We start from the raw sequence: 18,857 nt of genomic DNA, 5'->3' as shown, positions 1-18,857 counted from the left end.
ACAGGTGTGTTCGAAGAACCCAATTAGCCGGATGAAATTATCTTGGAAGTGTCATTTAATCTCGGATGTTTTAAGCAACGTACGAAGAACGGGCCCCAGAATAATGGTATACAAAATATTATGCCCCGATTTCTGACGCATTTTGATCCAATATCCAAAGAATTCAACTTTGCTTAAAAAAGTTGCTTTAGCAAATCGTAGCTGTTCCAGACCAGTTGGTGGCAGCACCGGTGCTCCAAGAAGGCAACAGCCGCGGAGCAACGACGAAGAAGAGCGGCGGTTTGTTTTTGTTTACCTCGCTGTAGCCGATGCCAATGACGCAGCTGTAGCTACAGCAGCTCTTCCTCTAGCTGTTGCCTGGAAGCTGAAGGCTGCCTCAGTCTTCTCGGTCCCGGCCTGTTCTCTGCTGGGGAAAGAATCCCCTGTTCGGATCTGTTCGGCTCGGTAACTGAGAATTACGCCATGGCTCAACAGAGAGGAGTCAACAGCCTGCAGTTCAACCAGGACCAGAGTAAGCTTCATCCTGCCTGGGGGGCCATTTAGTCTAATAAAAAGTTATATTAACGGAAATTAAAGACGAGTTTTAAAAACAAAATCCAGCCTGCCACACCTGAGAGCAGGAATAAAGCCGGATGTTTTTGTTGCTTCACTTAAGCAGTTCTGCTTGTTGTAGCTATGTCGGAGTCGGACACACTTTGGGTCCCCTGATGGGACTAATTCTGGAAAATCTGGTATCTTATTTAGTTCAGAAAACGGAAGCAAAGCGCCAATCCATCCATTCTTATCAGGGACTAGAATTTTGACCCCCCCCCCCCCCGTTTTTCCCAAGTAAGCCTTTTCATTCAGTTCACTGAACACTGGTGTCAAAGAAAACAAACAGTTGATTGGTCCAAATTGGGTTAAAAAATATTGACATTCCAATTAAGCTACCAGGAATGTACAGAAGTACAGTATGATCAGACCGTATGTGAGTGGTGCATGTTACCAACCAAAGCAAGACTGACCCATTGCATCAATCCTGTGTCCTCAGCAAGCAAGTGGCAACAGTGGAAAGATACACCTCCCTTTTAACATGAGTGGAACCGGCTAATCGAATCAGCAGACGCGGGAAATGACGTATCACCATCACTTAATATAACCTGTTTTTACGTGATGCTTAACTAGCACAGTTCACGTAACTGGCAATATGAGGTTTACCTCTTCTTTTTTTTTTTTTCTACAAGTTGGTCTTGATTTGAAAACTTGCCCATTTCTGACCCACTTTACCCTCTTTAGAGGTCAACGCGCTTGTTTTCTGTAGACATTAGATTCTGAATGAAGTTGTGATTTTAAAAGAAGCTGCATCAACTGCAACGCTAACATTCAGAGCATCCCAGAGCGAGACGCTTCTGAACAAACATGCAGGATGAATAAATGGGGAAAAAAAATCTTTAACTGTTCACTAACAGGTTGTTTCTGCTGTGCGATGGAGACGGGGGTCAAAATCTACAACGTGGAGCCGCTAATGGAGAAGGGCCACCTTGGTGAGTCCTACCAGAGGTAGTTGGCTGCCTGCCTGCAATCAGTCGAGATATTTAATGTTGTTTATATTGAAGCACCCCTGGCCTTTTGGTGACTGCAAGCAGTTTCCAGCTCAGGCAATGAGGTCTGGGAGAAAACTCCAACTTTTCCTGTGTTCATATGTTCACCTGTGAATAGATGACCTGTGTTCTGGACAGGGCAACTGTAGCAAAGCTGTGTATAGGTAGAAACTTTAGTTTGCATGAAGTTTTGATTGGATCCTGTTTACTTGGGTTTTTGCAGACCATGAGCAGGTAGGCAGTGTGGCCCTGTGCTCCATGCTGCATCGCTCCAACCTGCTGGCCTTGGTTGGTGGTGGAGTCAATCCGAAATTCTCCGAAATATCCGGTGCGTTAGATTCCACAGAATGTTTTTATATGGTTCTTCTACCTGCCTATTTTGGACTTTTTTTTTTTTTTTTTTTTTTTAAATCTTTATGGTGTCAGGGTTCTAAAACATGACTGTGATTTCATATCTTCCATTCTTCCACATGTGTGCAAAACAAACGGATCTTCTTGCTCAAGTTCTGATCTGGGATGACGCTCAAGAGTCCCGAGACCCTAAAGACAAGCTGGTGCTGGAGTTCACCTTCACCAAACCCGTTCTAGCGGTGCGCATGAGGCATGACAAGTGAGTTTCCTCTCCCTACGGGCCTCAGCTGTTTTCTGTCCCTGTGCAGCTGCATGCATTACAGCCCCTCAGTGATCATGAGATCACCTTGTTGTTGCAGGATCATCATCGTGTTGAAGAACAAGATCTTCGTGTACAGTTTCCCAGACAACCCTGTCAAGCTTTTTGAATTTGACACCAGAGACAACCCCAAAGGTGACCACTCCAGTCTTCCTCTGTACACTCATTCCTCATATTGGGTTATTTTCTACAACAGTGATCTCCTCCTTGCAGGTATTTGTGATCTATGTCCCAGTCTGGAGAAACAGCTGCTAGTATTTCCCGGTCACAAATGCGGCAGCTTGCAGCTCGTCGTAAGTTCCAAACTCCTGGAAGGATGAGCGCCTCTGACTCTGTGGTGTGGCTCACAAGATGGAATGCGTTTTCTTTCAGGACCTGTCCAACACCAAACCGGGCACATCGTCTGCACCGTTTACCATCAACGCCCACCAGAGCGAGATCGCCTGCGTGGCGCTGAACCAGCCAGGCAGCGTCGCGGCTTCGGCTTCCCGCAAAGGCACCCTCATCCGGCTATTTGACACCACGACCAGAGACAAACTGGTGGAGCTGCGCAGAGGGACGGACCCGGCCACCCTCTACTGGTACTCCGCTTCGAGAACCATGGCTGCAACACACATGAACTCAAATCGGATTTGCATCAAAGTTGGCCATAGTTAGGGTCTTTGGTCCAGGCCTTTAGCTTGTATTCAGTCATGTGGTATATTCTGAATACTGAGCTTGTGTTTTATTTTTTTCTTATACGGGCCAACTTGACACATGAATATACTTTAATTCCAACCGATCCAGTGTAGTTCTGGCTGTATGTTTAGGGTCATTGTTCTGCTGGAAAATGAAACTCCACCTCAGTCTCAAGCCCCTAACAGGTTTCCTTCAACGATTGTTCCATATTTACCTTCACCCATCTTCCCTTCCACTCTTGCCAGTTTCTCCGTCCGTAGTGAAGAAAAGCATAGGTCTTCTGCCTTGATATTTAGGAAGTCAATTAAATTTGATCATTTAGAAACTCAAATGGCATCTTTTTATCTTGTAAAACTGTTATTGAAAAAGTTATAACTCTGCATTCAAGATAAAGTTTAGAAGTGTTAAACATGGGAAACATGACCAACCTGATAGAGATATTGTCCTGTCAACTTTAATCCACAGAAGTAGCCCTTGTGCTCTTTTTTTTTTTTTTTTTTTTCCAGCATCAACTTCAGCCACGACTCGTCCTTCCTGTGCGCCTCCAGCGACAAGGGCACCGTCCACATCTTTGCTCTGAAGGACACCAAACTCAACCGACGCTCAGCGTAAGACCACCGCTTGCTCGTGTTGTTCTTCCACACCCACTAACTGCTACAGTGAGCTAAATATCTCTTTCCTCCTGCAGCCTAGCACGTGTTGGGAAGGTTGGACCTGTGATTGGCCAGTATGTGGACAGCCAGTGGTCCCTAGCCAGCTTTACGGTGCCTGCAGAGTGTGCCTGCATCTGTGCTTTTGGAAAGAACACGTCCAAGAACGTGAACTCAGTCATTGGTGAGGAAGCCTGTTACATTCCAAGTGTTGCTTTTTGTTTTGGACTGGAGGATGATGGAAGCACACTGTACATGCCTATAATCACCTGTTCTCTGCATCATGTAACATGGGAGAAAAGCCAAGTTAAGCTAGAATGAAGCTTGATAAGTCATTGACTTTATGCGCGTCTGCAGAAACATTGACTGCTGCTCCGTTAAATGTTTTGATATCAAAGAGGCGGTATCATGCTTTATAATGCAACCCTTTTAACATTTAAATCACTCAGTTTTGGTCTTTATAAAGTGGAACTGCAATGCTTTAGTCCGAATTCCTTGTTATTGTTGCCCCACTCCATCTTTTACCCCTGTTTTGAGGTGCGCCTGAAAGCAACTCGTTTTGGTGCTGTCCCTTTAAATCTAAAGGAGGCACTTCACACTCCGCTACCCTCCAGGTTGCTGAGCATTGCGTTCCGCCCTGTTCAGCCATTTTCATAGTATGCTGGGAGACGGTCTGGTGAATTGTGTGGGTTATTAATCCAGCAACCGAACATTTTCACTTATCCCCTTGTAACTTCTGCATCTTTTAACTTAAACTACACCAAAAAATAAATATGGCGGAATCATGAAATTGGTCAGCCAGAAGTACATAACCTTGTTTAGCTGTTCTGCAGTAATTTATATTGTCTTAAAAACACGATAGAGAACAGAGAAAAACTGAACCGCTTGAAAAATAAGACCCAAATAGAACATAAAGATATCTATGCAGCTCCTGCAGACTACATTAAACTTTTCTGCCCTCATAGACTCTAAGCGCACAATAAAATGTATTCCGTCCATCCGTCCGTTTTCTTCCGCTTATCCGGGGTCGGGTCACGGGGGTAGCAGCTTCAGTAGGGAGGCCCAGACGTCCCTCTCCCCAGCCACTTGGGCCAGCTCCTCAGGAGGAATCCCAAGACGTTCCCAGGCCAGCCGGGAGACATAGTCCCTCCAGCGTGTCCTGGGTCTTCCTCTGGGTCTCCTCCCGGTGGGACGTGTCCAGAACACCTCACCAGGGAGGCGTCCAGGAGGCATCCTGACCAGATATTTATATTGCTACCTACGTTTAACAGATTTCCCTCTGAGAGGTTCTTCAATTTGTATCCTAAACCTTACGTGCTTCATGTAAACCAACCTCTGAAACCTTTTTTGCAGCCATCTGTGTAGACGGGACCTTCCACAAGTACGTGTTCACACCGGATGGAAACTGCAACCGAGAGGCCTTCGACGTATATCTGGACATTTGTGACGATGATGATTTCTGAGGGCAAGGAAAGCAACTGACCTGAAGAGACTGTTATGGTCTGGATATGGTGGGGGGAAAACACCATCGCAGCCCAACGAATCTGGCTACAACCCAATCGAGCCGTTTTTAAATCTGTGATCTTTACAATGTGCTGCACGGTCAAGTACAGTCTATCTTCCCTGTCTGCCTGAATGATGAATAACACAAGTAATGTGCTGTATTTATGAAAGGTGATAAAGTGAAGTCAAACTAAAATTGAAAATGTTTTGTATTAAAGCAATTCTTGGTTTTATCATGTGGACAATGCAGACGACTCTCTCTGTGGCTCTACGCTCCTCCAGGAGTGAATGCTGCTTGTCGGGACTTTGAGCAATCAACTGGTTCCCTTTATATAGGAAATTTTTGACCAATCTGTATAATATTATTGAATTTGACTTTGTAAAGTGCCTTGAGATGACATGTTTCATGAATTGGCGCTATATAAATTGAATTGAATAAATGGACCTTGATGTATATATTTGTCATAAAATTTCAAAGCATACTTGGCAACTTTAAAATGTGTCAGTTGCAGTCTGTCAGGAATAGTTTGGACTGTTTAAAGTAGCGTTCTGTACAGACGCTAGTATGTTGGCTGCAGAAAATGTCTTTAAACGCATTCAGCTTTGATGAACAGAAAAGTCACCTTGGAGCATTCCTCTGTAGAGGACAGTTGTGTTACTCTTAGAAGCTTTCTTCCCTGAAAGAAAAAGCTCACCTTATATTTCTAATCATAAGAAACAGTTCTTTCAGCTACTGAACTCTTAACAGATGTTTTCTAACATGAGATCACATTGATGCAAAGATGGCTGCATGCCTTTTTTTTTTTTCTCCTGATGCAGCCATTGGATTTCAAACCCATCTGTCCCTTTTTTTCTTTTTTCTTTTTAAGGAAACGGTCAGCTCTAATTTGACTTTGATTTAATCTGAACTTTATTACAACTTCACCTGTGCTGACATGACTGTCCTTAACTGTAATTGTATTACGTAACACATTTGTTACATGTCAATTACTTTACAATTCAGCACAGTTCAAAAGAGTTTATAGGTGCAAATTTGGACACAATTGTCATCTCAAGGCCCTTTAGAAACACTCTCCAATAAGCAGTTATGTAAAAACCTATAATATTCAAATTATATTTGTTCCAAAAAAGTCCATTCAGTAATCACATTCACATCCAGTTGGGTACTGTTATGTTGTCCTAAATATAAAACATTACAGTCAAGGTTGACTGAGGTAATGCCTAATGGTTAAAAGTTATAAATGTCAAAGAAGTCCAGCCAGAGTCCATTGACAGGTCAGTTTAACCCTTTGCTATTTCATATCCCCATTTAGTTTCAGGCCATTACCATTTTATACCTGTAAAGAATCCTTTCATAACCATCCATGTATGGAGATAAATGGTTTTTAAAAATTCTAAAATCTCATGTAATTTTACTCGGGGTGGTATTATCTGAAAACTGTGTAGCACTCCGTTCCAATTCTTGGAGGCTCTTACCACCGTTTGGCCCATTAGCTCTTGTAAAATATGGCTAATACCACTTAAGCAAACCATATCAACCCTGACTTCCTGCACTGCTAGATATAATTTGAGTGATAAAGAGCACCTCGACCATAGATGGAGAACAGGTCTAAAAAAACAGAATAATGCATAAAAGTGCAATATTTTTTTTTAACCTCTTGCCAGATGGATGTAGTTCTGCTGGGCTCCACACGTAGATGTTTGGAGCCCGGCGGAACTACATCCATCTGGCGGGAGGTTAATTTTTTGTTTTTTTGCTAGAGCTTCACTGTAAGTGAATAAGTTTTTTTTATTCTGATGATTATGGCTTACAGGTAAAGTAAACTCAAAATTCTGAAATGACATTTATTATGCATTCGTGTTATAAAAATTGTTTTAGCCAAAAGCAAAAAGAGCTTAAATTCTTACCATCTTACCAATTTTTTAATCACATTTGGTAGCACTGTTGCACGGCAGCAAGAGGGCCACGAGTTTGAATCCTGACCTGCCATCTTTCTGCATGGAATTTGCACGGCCCCCTGTGCATGCATGGGTTCTCTGGCTTCCTCCCATAGTCTAAAAACATGACTGTTAATTAAGGTTTAATTAGTCCGACTAAATTGTCCATAGGTATGAGTGTGCATGAATGGTTGTCCTGACGTGAAATCAAGTTGACCTGTGTACAATCTAATTTTCACCTGATCTGCCAGCATAAACAACTTTTCTGAAGGGTTCCAGAGGCAGCAACACCCCTAAGCAAGAGGCATCACACCATGACGACCAGGGAGCAAGTCAGGGACAAAGTTGTTGAGATGTATGTCAGTGTGGGGTTAGAAAAAAATCTCCAGATCTATGATGTTCCCCTAGAGCACCATTAGATCCATCATGTTCAATTCGCAGCCCAGGCCAGGAGGGGATTAATCAGAGGGGTGGCATATACCAAAGGCAACCCTGAAGGAGCTGCAGAGCTCCACAGCAGAGACTGGAGGATCTGTTCATTGGACCAAAATAAGTTGCATGCTCCATAGAGCTGGGCTTTAGGGAAGAGGGACCAGAAAGCCATTATTTGGTGTTAAAAATTAATTTGCCAAAAGACACATGGACAACTCCCCAAATATGGAAGAAATATGGAAGAAAGCGCTCTGGTCATACGAGACTAAAATGTAACTTTTTGGCCAAGGAAAACACTGTCTGGTGCAAACCCAACACATCCCTTCAGCCCAAGAACATCATACCCAGAGTGAAACATGGTGGTGGCAGCAGCATAATGTGGGGATGTTTTTCAGCAGCAGGAACAGGGAAACTGTGCTGAGTTGAGGGAAAGATGGATGGTGTTAAATACAGGGATATTCCAGAGCAGAACCAGTGTCAGTCTGCCTGTGATTTGAGACTGGGACAGGAGTTCACCTGCCAGCAGGACAATGGCCCTGAAAGATACTGCTGAAAGCAAAACTGGAGGAGTTTAAGAGGAACATTTTAAATGTGTTGGAATGGCCTAGTCAACTTTCAGACCGCAATCCATTTCACAATCTGTGGTTAGACTTAAACATTGAGTCTGTGATTTTTCTGGTAGTTTCCCCAAGTACGTTTTTGAACAACTGCACATGCGCACTACCCTCTTGCCGGCTCTTCCGCTCCTCAGGGGGATTGTGTGAAATAAATCTCCCAAATCCACTCTGGTCTTATTTCTTTCTACTGAGGCCTTCCTCGTCTTCTCATAAACTTGTACGCGGTTTGCCAATTGCCACTCTCAGCCACCTTCACGGTATACAGTCAGAGCAGCGGAGCTACAACGAACGGCTAACACCAAAGCTAACCGCTAAGCTAACTGGGTACATAAACTATTTGACACTAGAAGTGTGCATGCATAGCCAGTGAGCGGAAACTGACTAGGAATGTGCACGCACATTGGTGTGTGCACGTGGGTTGGCCCACTGCCCTTTAATGTTATTTTATTCAATCTATTGTTTGCTGCACAACAGAAGTACTTTCTGTAAATGTAATATACAGTTGATGTGTTGATCTAGAAATGTACCCCACCATGTACCATGAAAACCTTGTATTATGCATGCATGACACCCATAAAGATCTGGACCAAAAAGCACAGACACTGCAAGTTAAAGGACTGCTTGCATAAAGTGATGGTGGTGTGGGGAGCAAATCCACAGCGACAACATATAAAAAAACACTTTTACTACCAGTTTTTATTAGAAAGATTGAAGCAGATAGATTAAGGTGACTCAAACTGTCATTATGTGGCAGAAAACTCTGTGACAATAAACACTATGTACTTAGATGTAAATATATTAAACCTAGAAGTATTCCCAACAGTATTTAAGTCATTATACTCACATTTTTGTTTTGATTACCTGAATTAAGTGCTGCCGGGACGAGGAAACAAAAAAAGTAAGATAAGGTCAATTTACAGTGAGATTACTGTAAACTACAGAGGTGGCGTAATATTAAATAACCATCAATTCAAAAAGAAATGTTTGACCCAACCAAACTCATTCAAAGCAACTTTCCTGTGTAATTCTCTGTGGCCTTTCGCAAAAATAGGTTTAACACAGTCAGTTCAGAAAAGTGGAACACTGAGCAAGAACTATCCAGAATATAGGTAGAAATGTACAGGCATCCAAGTCGGTCTGAATATGGAAAACAGCTAAAGTCATCGCCTAACTGCAGTCTGCTGGAGCTATTGAAAAGAACTGAAAGGCACGTCACATTTATCAAGCGGACATTTAAACCAGATATCCTTAAAACGAACAGAGTGGCATTGCAGTGTTCTACGTGGTACACCGACGCACTCGTCTACTGTTGGTGCGACACTTGGTGCGAGCTTTAACAAGCTTCCCGTCTTGATTCGACACCGTCTGAAAAACAAATACGTTCCCCTTTAAAGCAAGTGAGTTTAAGGCAACCCTACTCCTGCTCAGAGGTACCGTGCCATGGAGTCAGCTCAGGGACTGACATGGCAGCTATAGTCGGCTACAGATGTTCTCGCTGGCACTTTGCCAACTAGTCCAAGAGCAAAAATGCAATAATCCTGTACTTTTAAACATTTACATATATTACAAAACATAGGGATGTTATTTTGGTTACTAAATGTTTTTTTTTTCTGCTTTCTTGGACGTCGTCATTTTGGCTTCATGGAAGTATTTTCACAACAGGTGTTGATCCATTTTTAGCGCAAAGGTAACCACCTTTATTCAGTTCTGAGCTGGCCTTCAGTTTCCATTAGTTAAAGTTCATATAAAGATCTAGAGGAGGACTTCAATGATGAGGAAGAAACAGGTGAAGACAACATGCTTTGGTCCATGAATGATCTTTCTTGGCAGTTATATATTTTAGAGACCGTGGTCGTAAATCACAGGCCAAACGTCCACGGTGCGACCTCATTGTTTTGCTACCCGTTTTCCTTCCATAGAACCAAGTGAATGCTATGGTCGGGCATGCTGGTGGCAAATACCAGTCCTGAGTCATTGCCCCCATCCAGGCCATTTAACCAGGAGGTCACACCTGCCAGGAAGCTGGATCCTCGTTTTGATTTTCTGTAGGCTGGTAGAGGCCAGCGGCCTGAGATAGCCTCTGTCCTCAAGTCCATGACATACAGGAAGTGGTTATCAAAAAGGAGCGCAAACACCTCTCCGAAGCCCAGCAGGGACAGGTTGGCTGGGTCCTCCATTTTTATCACTCTACGGAGGGGAAAATAGAGAAGGTTGCAGAGTTTAGAGCATTATTGTTCCTAATCATAGCCAATAACATTACAAATAACACTGCTATCTTGCTCTGTTGGACTATTAGTTTCTGTTTAGGTTCTTTTCTGTAAACTTAATGTGATGTTCTGACCGTTTTACCTGAGAATTTCAAAACTGGCAAAGTCCCACTGATAAACACCGAGGTCAGAGCTGCAGACGATGTAACGGCCGTCAAACTGCAGGCGAGGCTGAAGGCTGATGCTGCGGTCCTCTGACACCGACAGCGTCTTCAAACACTTACAGTTGATTTCTCTGCCTAAAGGCCAAACCTGTAGAGCGAGGACAGCATTTTGTTTTGTTATGAAGAGCTTTTAGGTGTAGCTGCTCACAGATGATGAGAAACCCCAAAATCCCTGAATGAAAACGCTAATTGTGGTAGGGAGAGAACTTTACCTTGATTTCATACTTATCAGCACTTAACAGGATGTAATCACCAGGACTGTGCACCATCGATTCTACCTCACTCTTCTGCAATATCACCTGATGGGAGACAACACCAGCAGAACAAACAGTCAGGATCGAAGTTACCAACAAAACGTGACGCCTCAGCATGTTGAGCTCACCTTAGTGACCCACTCGGTGTGTCCGGTGAGAGTGTTGAGACAGGCGCCAGCGGACAGAGACCAGATCTTTACTGTAAAGTCTGCAGAACCACTGACCAGCACATCCAGTTCATCGTTGTAGTCCACGCTGAAGACTGCGTTACACACAAACACACACCCGGTAAACAACTGTGTACAGTCGAGGTTTCAGAGTGAAGGGCTTCAGAATGTAAAGATTTTAAAAAAATAATAAATGCTTTTAATTCTACTTCACACCCAGTTATGCACAATGGTTAAGTTGTTAGTACTGTTGCTTGCAGCAAAAGGTCTTGGGTTTGCATTCCTTCTGCATTGAGTTGACTTGTACCTACTCTGCATGTCTGGGTTCTCTCCAGGTACCCCCCCCCCCCACTCACACACACACAGTCTAAAATAAGCAAGTTTGGTTAAATTGTCTTTGATTGTCATTTGATTGTTATTTTCAGGGCTGAAGTGGTTTAACAGATTTGAACCAAAAATGCAAGAAAAACAAAAAACAAAAACATCTGTAATCCTTTTTTAAATGTTTTTGGAAGTAGGTATTTTATGCTTGATGACTCAACAGGGTACCAATTTTTAAATAAGACACTCCAGAAAGTCAGATGATGCATAGAGGTACATTTCTGGCTAATCTCCACACACAATATGTTAAAGGGAAAACGTTATTGTTTTTTTCTTAAATAACAGTGGCATGAAGAAATCAAACTAGCATCTAAAGGTAAAGGCCTTTAAAATTGTTGTATTTTTGGCAGTTATAAAGGAGTGTTGACCTATTTAAGAGACTTCTGCAGAAAAATATATTGATATGTAAAGTTTCTATTGAATATTTTCTGAAATGGACCTCAAAAGGTAGAGAACTAAACTATCACCTAAGGAGTTAGAAACTCCAGATGGACATTTACTCTGTATTTATACTGACCTGCTCCTGTGTGGCCTCTGAACTGCTGGATTTTAGCCCCTGTGCTCCATTCCCAGCATGCAATAGTATTATCAAAGGACCCAGTCACTAGCTTCTGTTCATCAAATTTCACCGTGGCACATGTGTGTGTCTGAATTCCATAAATGCACTGTCCAGTTCGCACGTCCCATAATTTGGCAGAAAGGTCGTCAGACCCTGGAAAATAAAGGAGAATGCGTTACGACGGCAAGCAACGACAGGTTTGCATGTGTCACATGGTGACACATGCAATCAGGTAAATCAAAGTGTACCTGTGCAGAGTAGGCCATCCTTGTAGTACAGGGCGTAGACTCGGGCGCTGTGGCCAATCAGTGATGACGTCTCAAAGGCCTCCTGGTCCTGCAGCTGCATCATACGCCGCTTAGCCTTTAAGTAGACGCCCTTCCAGTGAGTTGCATCCTGAATGGATTCATCGATCCGCCAGCCTAGTTCCCGACACACACTCTGCCACACCTCTGTGCACGAGCTTATCACCTACAGACAGACGGACACCTAAACAGGTTTAATACTTGCTACTGTGAGTAAACGTGCTTTAAAAGGCGTCACAGAACATTCAACTTATGAGCCATGACAGTTCTCTTCACAATTCTATGCAAATATTAACTTTACATTGCCAAAAAAAACGTATTATTTGTGGCTTTAATATCTGTGCTGCCAGGCTAACCTGAATGAGTCCTGTAATACAAACTCATGTTTCTGTTGATAAATAAATGTTTTCCCACATCTTAACCCCGTTCAGACTATTGTCCCGAATTCGCCTCAAACTGCTTCCAATCTTAAAGCAGCCAAGATGCCCCATGACGCTTTTTCAAGCAGATCAAGCAACATACTGGAAGAACTTTGCTGCCATCCAGTGGTCAGACTGTGGTTTTACGGTATGAAGCGGAGTATGGAATACGTTGATGATGAAATGTTCATCATCACAGTAGCACAGGAGCAGTTTCCTTTTTTCACCTCAGGAATATCGCCAACATTAGAAACATTCTGTCCAGGGGTGATGCTGAAAAACTAGTCCATGCATTTGTTACTTCAAGGCTGGACTATTGTAATTCTTTACTATCAGGAAGTCCACAAAATGCAGTTCAAAGCCTTTAGCTGATCCAAAATGCTGCGGCAAGAGTTCTGATGAAAATCAACAAGTGGGATCATATTTCTCCAATTTTAGCTTCCCTTCATTGGCTTCCTGTTAAATCAAGAATAGAATTTAAAATTCTCCTTCTAACATATAAAGCCCTTAATAATCAAGCTCCATCATATATCAGAGCTCTGATTACCCCGTATGTTCCTAACAGAGCACTTCGCTCTCAGACTGCAGGTCTGCTGGTGGTTCCTAGAGTCTGTAAAAGTAGAATGGGAGGCAGATCCTTTAGCTATCAGGCTCCTCTCCTGTGGAACCAACTCCCAGTTTTGGTCCGTGAGGCAGACACCCTGTCTACTTTTAAGACTAATCTTAAAACTTTCCTTTTTGACAAAGCTTATAGTCAGAGTGGCTTATGTTACCCTGAGCTATCTCTATAGTTATGCTGCTATAGGCTTAGGCTACTGGAGGACATCAGGGTCTATTTTTCTCACTCTACTGATTTCTACTGTTCTCCAGTTTTGCATTGCATTACATTGAAATGACTGTTGTCATTTCATCTTTTAAATTTTTGCTCCCTCTCTTTTTCTTCATAGTAGGTACACCTGGTCTGGCGTTCTGTTAACTGTGACATCATCCAGAGAAGACGGCTCACCCGCTACTACCATCTAATGTAGAACAGATTACTGGATCAATGTGTGCTTCTGTGCTTTTTTGTCTCTCTTGTTGTGTCTCTGCTCTGTCTTCTGTAACTCCAGTCGGTCGAGGCAGATGACCGTTCATACTGAGCCTGGTTCTGCTGGAGGTTTTTCCTTCCACTGTCGCTTCATGCTTGCTCAGTATGAGGGATTGCAACAAAGCCATTTACAATGCAGACGACTCTCCCTGTGGCTCTACGCTTCTCCAGGAGTGAATGCTGCTTGTCAGGACTTTGAAGCAATCAACTGATTCCCTGATATAGGACATTTTTTTGACCAATCTGTATAATATGATTGATTTTGACTTTGTAAAGTGCCTTGAGATGACATGTTTCATAAATTGGCGCTATATAAATAAAATTGAATTGAATGAACTAGAATAGTTAATTGTACGGTTTACAAAACCTATATTGCAATTCAATGTGCTCCATTCACTGTGACAGACTGGCGACCTGTCCGTTGTATACACCGCCTCTCACTGGGGACAGGGACCCATAACCAAACCAAAAGAAGGTCTCAATAGTTCCACTACGTGGGGTCGCAGAGCGGGATCTTTACCTTATTCCACTGCTTGCAGACCAAGCAGCAGGTGAGCAGGGTCTGCGGATCCAGCCACTGCAGAAGGTAGAAGGCCAGCTCGAGAGGAAGCAGGCGCAGGAAATCTCGTTTCAGCAGCGTCTCCAGGCCATTAGACAGGTGACGGAGCTGGACGGCGCCGCTCAGAGAAATGAGCTGATCCAGACACTGGTTCCGCTGCTGGTCATTAAGGGAAAGGAAAGTGGCAGAGACCGACTCCAGCCACCCCTCAAAGGCCGTTTTGTCCATGGGCACATGACCAGCAACACCTGCAAAGAGCAATGCACAGTCCTTCAAGGATTCTCAAGAACGCCTTTCAATAGTGCTTACCACAATAGAAATAACATTCATTTGGCATAAATAGGTAAAGCAGATGTTTAGTAGGGTTTGGCTTTCTTTAAATGGAAACCAATAACAGAACATAGTTTGAAATTTAAATGTTGAGCTTAGGGGCTGAACCGCTGTGCAAGTGCATCAAATATTCCATACAAATATCGTCACATTACAGTCAAAACCTTTATTTTATTTGGATGATATACAATCAGCAAACAAAAAGTCACGAAGTGGAAGGAAAACGGTGGTGGTTTTTAAAAATCAATAAATAATACAGTGTGAAAAGTGTGGTATATGTTTCTATTGATCCTTTTTTTTTTTATGTGTCCTGCTGCGGCGTTTCAGGCAAACCATGTGGACCGGAACAGGCGCCAGGCCAGTTCTGCCCTGCAGAAAGGACGTCTCAAAGCGGCGTCCTGAATGCATGGATAACTTCATTAGGTCCAGACTGAGTCCAGCATCAAAGTGGGCAGACCACAGTGACGTTACAGTCACCTGTCTCTGAAGGACTTTCAACTACAGGTGTGATTGTGCGTTGCTGCGTGGACGTGTGCGTGTGTGGATGGGTGAGCGCGAGTAGAAATAGATGTTTGTGTTAATGTGAGAGCGAGTTTATAACCTGGAGGTGTACATGTGTAAGTGTGAACTGGGCATCCCCGCGGCACTGCCAGAGACCCCCCAGGCCACCCTCACACTCTCAGCCACATCTGGATGGGGACCATGTTGCACCCCTGAACTCTACCTACACATTTTCACACAGTCTGGAGGAGCGCTCAGTGGCTGTCAATCTATAACTGCTATGAAACAATCAAGACTCATCGTAAATGATCAAAGTGTCAGACCTTGAGTCGAAACGTCACAAGAAGAGACAGAAATCGGTTCCGTGACACAAAACATTCAAGAACCCACGATGGAAACACGCCTATGAAGTCGGAGGACCCCAGCAGAGAGCTCAGGGAGAAAGTTCTGGCTCAGTTTAAAGCAGCATTTGTCTAGCTTTGAACATCTCTGTTCCATCATCTGAACGTGGAGAGAGAACGGACCACAGCTGAACTCCCAAGACATGGACGACCCTAAACCGAATGGCTGGGCAAAGACAGCAGTAATCAAATTAGAACCCAAGAGGCCAGTGGTAGCTCTGGAGGAGCTGCAGTGTTGTACATCTCAGACAGCACAATCGGTTGACAACACAACTATTAGTCATGTACTTCCCAAGTACGGCCTTTTGGATGATGGCAAGACAAAAGCCAAGACATAAGAAGTCCTGATTGCAGTTTGCCACAAGGGACATAGCTAATGTGTGACAGTAGGTGCTACGTGGGCATTTTTCTTGCCTACTAGCAAAACGATTGGTGTGGAGGAAATCTAACACATCACCGTGAACATAGCACTTCACAGAGAAACACGGTGGTGGAAATATCATGCTGTGTGGATGCTTTCTCCATCGGGGATAGAGAAGCTGATCAGGGTGGATGGAGCTAAACCTGTCGGAGGCTGGTCAGAGCTTCACCTTCCAGCAGGACAACGCCCCGAACCGTCCGGCCAGAGCTACGGTGGGCTGGATCAGATCGAAGCAGAGTCAGGTGTCAGAGCGGCATACGGTCATAAATCCAATTAGGAATCTGTGACAAGAATTGAAAAACGAGGGATCTAGAGTTTCATGTCCCTTAAGAGTTAATATTCAGAAATAATTGCAAAAAAACCCATGCATGCACAGGGGGCCGTGCGACCCCCTCCTCAGATTTCTATCTGGAAATAAAACAGAAAACCACTCTTCCTTCCACTTCGCAACAAAGCTTTACCTTTAGTAACAGCGTTAGATGAAATCTCAGAAAATGATCAGGTTTGTGGTTGCAACGTGACAATATGTACAAATCGGAGGTGAGGCTTTCGAACCAAAGAGATCAGCACCATCTGTCAAGCATGACGGCGGCAGCATCTTGTCTAGGGGGGCAGTTTTCCTGCCAGCTGTATGGGGGACAATGAACAAGGGAGATGGTACAAGGCAAAAAAAAAAGATTGACTACTGCATATTAAATCAACGTGACACCTTTTCCAACGAGTGTCATGTTGGTCAGCCAAGAGGGTTCCGTCCAGTCCTGCTGTCCAAGGCGACATCTAGTATCCTGAGACATTAAACCAGACTGTTATAAAGCAGACTAAGCTAGCCTGCATGTTGCAGCTGCCCGGCTTGTCCATGAACGTAGCAGGTTAGCTAACATCCAGGCAACCGATGAGCAAAACACATTCCCGTGGGTCGAATTGCTCACCGTCAGTCCATTTAATTACAATACATACAAGTTTCCAATTTCCACCAACCTGTAAGTTGCAGGAAGCTTTTCTTCAACCACCCTCCAGGCTTAGTCACTGCACGGCATAGCAGAGTTAGCTGCCATAAGCTAACCTGCCCAGCGAATTATATTGTCCACGTACCATAGCTTCCTAGCGTCGGAGAGCTAACTACCGTGAAAAGTGCATTTGGTTTTGCTCTATTTACACGCGACGTTTTTAACCTAAACGTCTTTTTTTTACATTTTGAAAGTAGGAAAAACTGCAGGGGGGGTAGAGAAGGATATTAGTATTTGACAGCATGAAGACCAGCCGATAATAGAAACGCATCACCCTCCTCTAAAAGCTCGTGTCTCCCTGCGTTTTGTCTTAAAGGGTTTGTCACGAGGAAACTACTCTGTGAACACCGAAAGCACTTTGCAAGTTGTGATTTAAAAAACTCTTTTGGATTCTATTCTTCATAATCTGGGAAGTAACAATAAAAGCACTCGAGTATATTGTGAACTATTTGCCTGTAAGACAAAACCACGGTCATGAGTGACCATTGTTCGTAGGTGTCTGGCTTCCGGTGTTGCACAGACAGTGGAACGGAGTGAAATATGAATAAAAAACATGACCGGGGTGGGTTTCCTTTTGTTCGGCTCTCACAAGTTACTTTATGTTATGTGTGGCGCGAGGCGATTTAACGCTTGATATCAGAGTGAACACGCTTCTTATCCAGAAATGATGGTGTCCAGAAATTAATGGAATGATTGATAAACAAAATCATTATTTGGAAACTGCATTTTGTGGTTGTACGGGGTTTGTTTGCCTGATATTAACATGTTTTAATTATCTAAAACAATTGTAACATAAAAGCAAAAATACAAGAAATCTGAAAGCGGCAACATTTTGTCACCAAAATACTCACAGTGGCTTGACTTCCATTGATTTCCATTCATTTTCAACCCTTTCTATGACCTTACCCTGACCTGATCCCACGTCTAACCTTTACCACTACAACCCTAACCCTAACTTAAACACAATTGAAACCTTACTCTTGAACCTAGCCCAAAAGACAAAGACCAGAAAAAGGTCCTCACTCTACATCAAAGTAACACTTTACCAGTAACGTGCACATAGTACTTGGCATTCTCCATATGTCACATACTGGGACTTTACGAATTTCTACGCCAGTAGTTGGTTGCATACAAAGGTTTTCTGATCAAATTATTTTGCCCTGTTGGCTATATTATAATTATATTATAACACACACAGCAAGGAAATTGTCTGAGGAGGCAGAGGAAGCCCTGAGAGACTGCTTAAGCTCCACTGTGTGGGATGAGCTATCCGATCCTTACAGGTAAGACATAGATTCAATAACAGAATGCATCACAGACTACATCAACTTCTGTGTGGACTCTACTGTGCCCCTTATGAAGACCCAGGATAGGCCCGGAGATAAAATCTGAGAGAATTGAGAGCTGTACTGAAAAAAATAAGGAGGAATATCAGAGAAGGAAAACACAGCTACAGGAAGAAAATGGAGGTGCAAGATAACATCAGTGATGTTTGGAAAAGCCTAAAAATAACTTCTGGTCACAAACTGAATGCCCAGACAGTAGCTGATTTGAGATGAGTGAATAAGCTGAATCAGCACTTCTTGAGGTTAGACCAGCCAGATACCCCCCCCCCCCCCCCCCACCCCCAGAAAAATACCAGTTTTGCCCAGAACTGCACATATTTGGTTCTCAGCTATCATCCACCCCCTCTGCTTCAGATGACTCCACAAATGTGCTCTCCTTCATCACCCTGTCCTTCTCAACTCTCCAAGTGAGGAATATTCTGTGAAGACCAAAGTGAGGAAGGATCCTGTGCGAATGAGCTGTGTGGGATGAAGGGACACATCTTCAACATCAGTCTGAAGCAGGGGAGAGTACCACAGCTGTAGTAGAGCTCCTGTGTGCCTAATACCACACACCCCCAACAGGCCTTAAAAGCTACAGGCTGGTAGCACTAACATCACACCTGGTGAAAACCCTTGAGA

The 18,857-nt window shown here is 43.5% G+C and overlaps 2 protein-coding genes across 5 annotated transcripts; one reads left to right on the top strand and one right to left on the bottom strand.

The window, feature by feature from the left end:
* The first annotated feature begins 247 nt into the window (after positions 1–247).
* On the top strand, positions 248–5,317 carry wdr45 (WD repeat domain 45). Of its 2 annotated transcripts, XM_012851729.3 has the most exons (10): positions 249–511; positions 1,449–1,523; positions 1,804–1,908; positions 2,085–2,190; positions 2,291–2,385; positions 2,464–2,543; positions 2,623–2,831; positions 3,435–3,536; positions 3,617–3,762; positions 4,932–5,317. In XM_012851729.3, the coding sequence occupies exons 1-10, from the start codon at positions 463–465 to the stop codon at positions 5,039–5,041; spliced, it is 1,077 nt and encodes a 358-aa protein (XP_012707183.2). In that variant the 5' UTR covers positions 249–462; the 3' UTR covers positions 5,042–5,317. The 2 variants fall into 2 exon arrangements, with proteins under 2 accessions (XP_021165816.2, XP_012707183.2); XM_021310141.2 differs by having other exon boundaries at positions 248–511; positions 2,291–2,543.
* A 3,423-nt stretch (positions 5,318–8,740) lies between these two features.
* fbxw2 (F-box and WD repeat domain containing 2) lies at positions 8,741–17,354 on the bottom strand. Of its 3 annotated transcripts, XM_012851730.3 has the most exons (9): positions 16,862–17,354; positions 16,593–16,668; positions 14,192–14,478; positions 12,109–12,331; positions 11,819–12,013; positions 10,882–11,015; positions 10,712–10,798; positions 10,418–10,587; positions 8,741–10,255 (listed from the first exon to the last, which is right to left on the bottom strand). In XM_012851730.3, exons 2-9 carry the CDS (start codon positions 16,609–16,611, stop codon positions 9,967–9,969), a joined length of 1,404 nt encoding a protein of 467 aa, XP_012707184.1. In that variant the 5' UTR covers positions 16,612–16,668; positions 16,862–17,354; the 3' UTR covers positions 8,741–9,966. The 3 variants fall into 3 exon arrangements, with proteins under 3 accessions (XP_012707184.1, XP_035990306.1, XP_012707186.1); XM_012851732.3 differs by lacking the exon at positions 16,593–16,668 and having other exon boundaries at positions 9,967–10,255; XM_036134413.1 differs by lacking the exons at positions 16,593–16,668; positions 16,862–17,354 and having other exon boundaries at positions 12,109–12,349; positions 14,192–14,285.
* Between the last annotated feature and the right edge of the window lie 1,503 nt (positions 17,355–18,857).

This window comes from Fundulus heteroclitus, unplaced genomic scaffold (assembly GCF_011125445.2).
Source record: "Fundulus heteroclitus isolate FHET01 unplaced genomic scaffold, MU-UCD_Fhet_4.1 scaffold_81, whole genome shotgun sequence".
Taxonomy (NCBI): domain Eukaryota; kingdom Metazoa; phylum Chordata; class Actinopteri; order Cyprinodontiformes; family Fundulidae; genus Fundulus; species Fundulus heteroclitus.
The sequence above is the reverse complement of the archived record's forward strand: the minus strand, read 5'-3'. Positions and strand labels throughout refer to the sequence as shown.

Excerpts from the sequence above, each read along its gene's own strand:
- wdr45 (XM_021310141.2), top strand. The coding sequence starts at position 463 with ATGGCTCAACAGAGAGGAGTCAACAGCCTGCAGTTCAACCAGGACCAG. Across the intron at positions 512-1,448 it reads GCAGTTCAACCAGGACCAGA|GTTGTTTCTGCTGTGCGATG; the intron begins GTAAGCTTCATC and ends GTTCACTAACAG. Across the intron at positions 2,832-3,434 it reads GACCCGGCCACCCTCTACTG|CATCAACTTCAGCCACGACT; the intron begins GTACTCCGCTTC and ends TTTTTTTTCCAG.
- fbxw2 (XM_012851730.3), bottom strand. Across the intron at positions 10,799-10,881 it reads ACACCGAGTGGGTCACTAAG|GTGATATTGCAGAAGAGTGA; the intron begins GTGAGCTCAACA and ends GTCTCCCATCAG. Across the intron at positions 10,256-10,417 it reads GCCAGTTTTGAAATTCTCAG|AGTGATAAAAATGGAGGACC; the intron begins GTAAAACGGTCA and ends TCCCCTCCGTAG.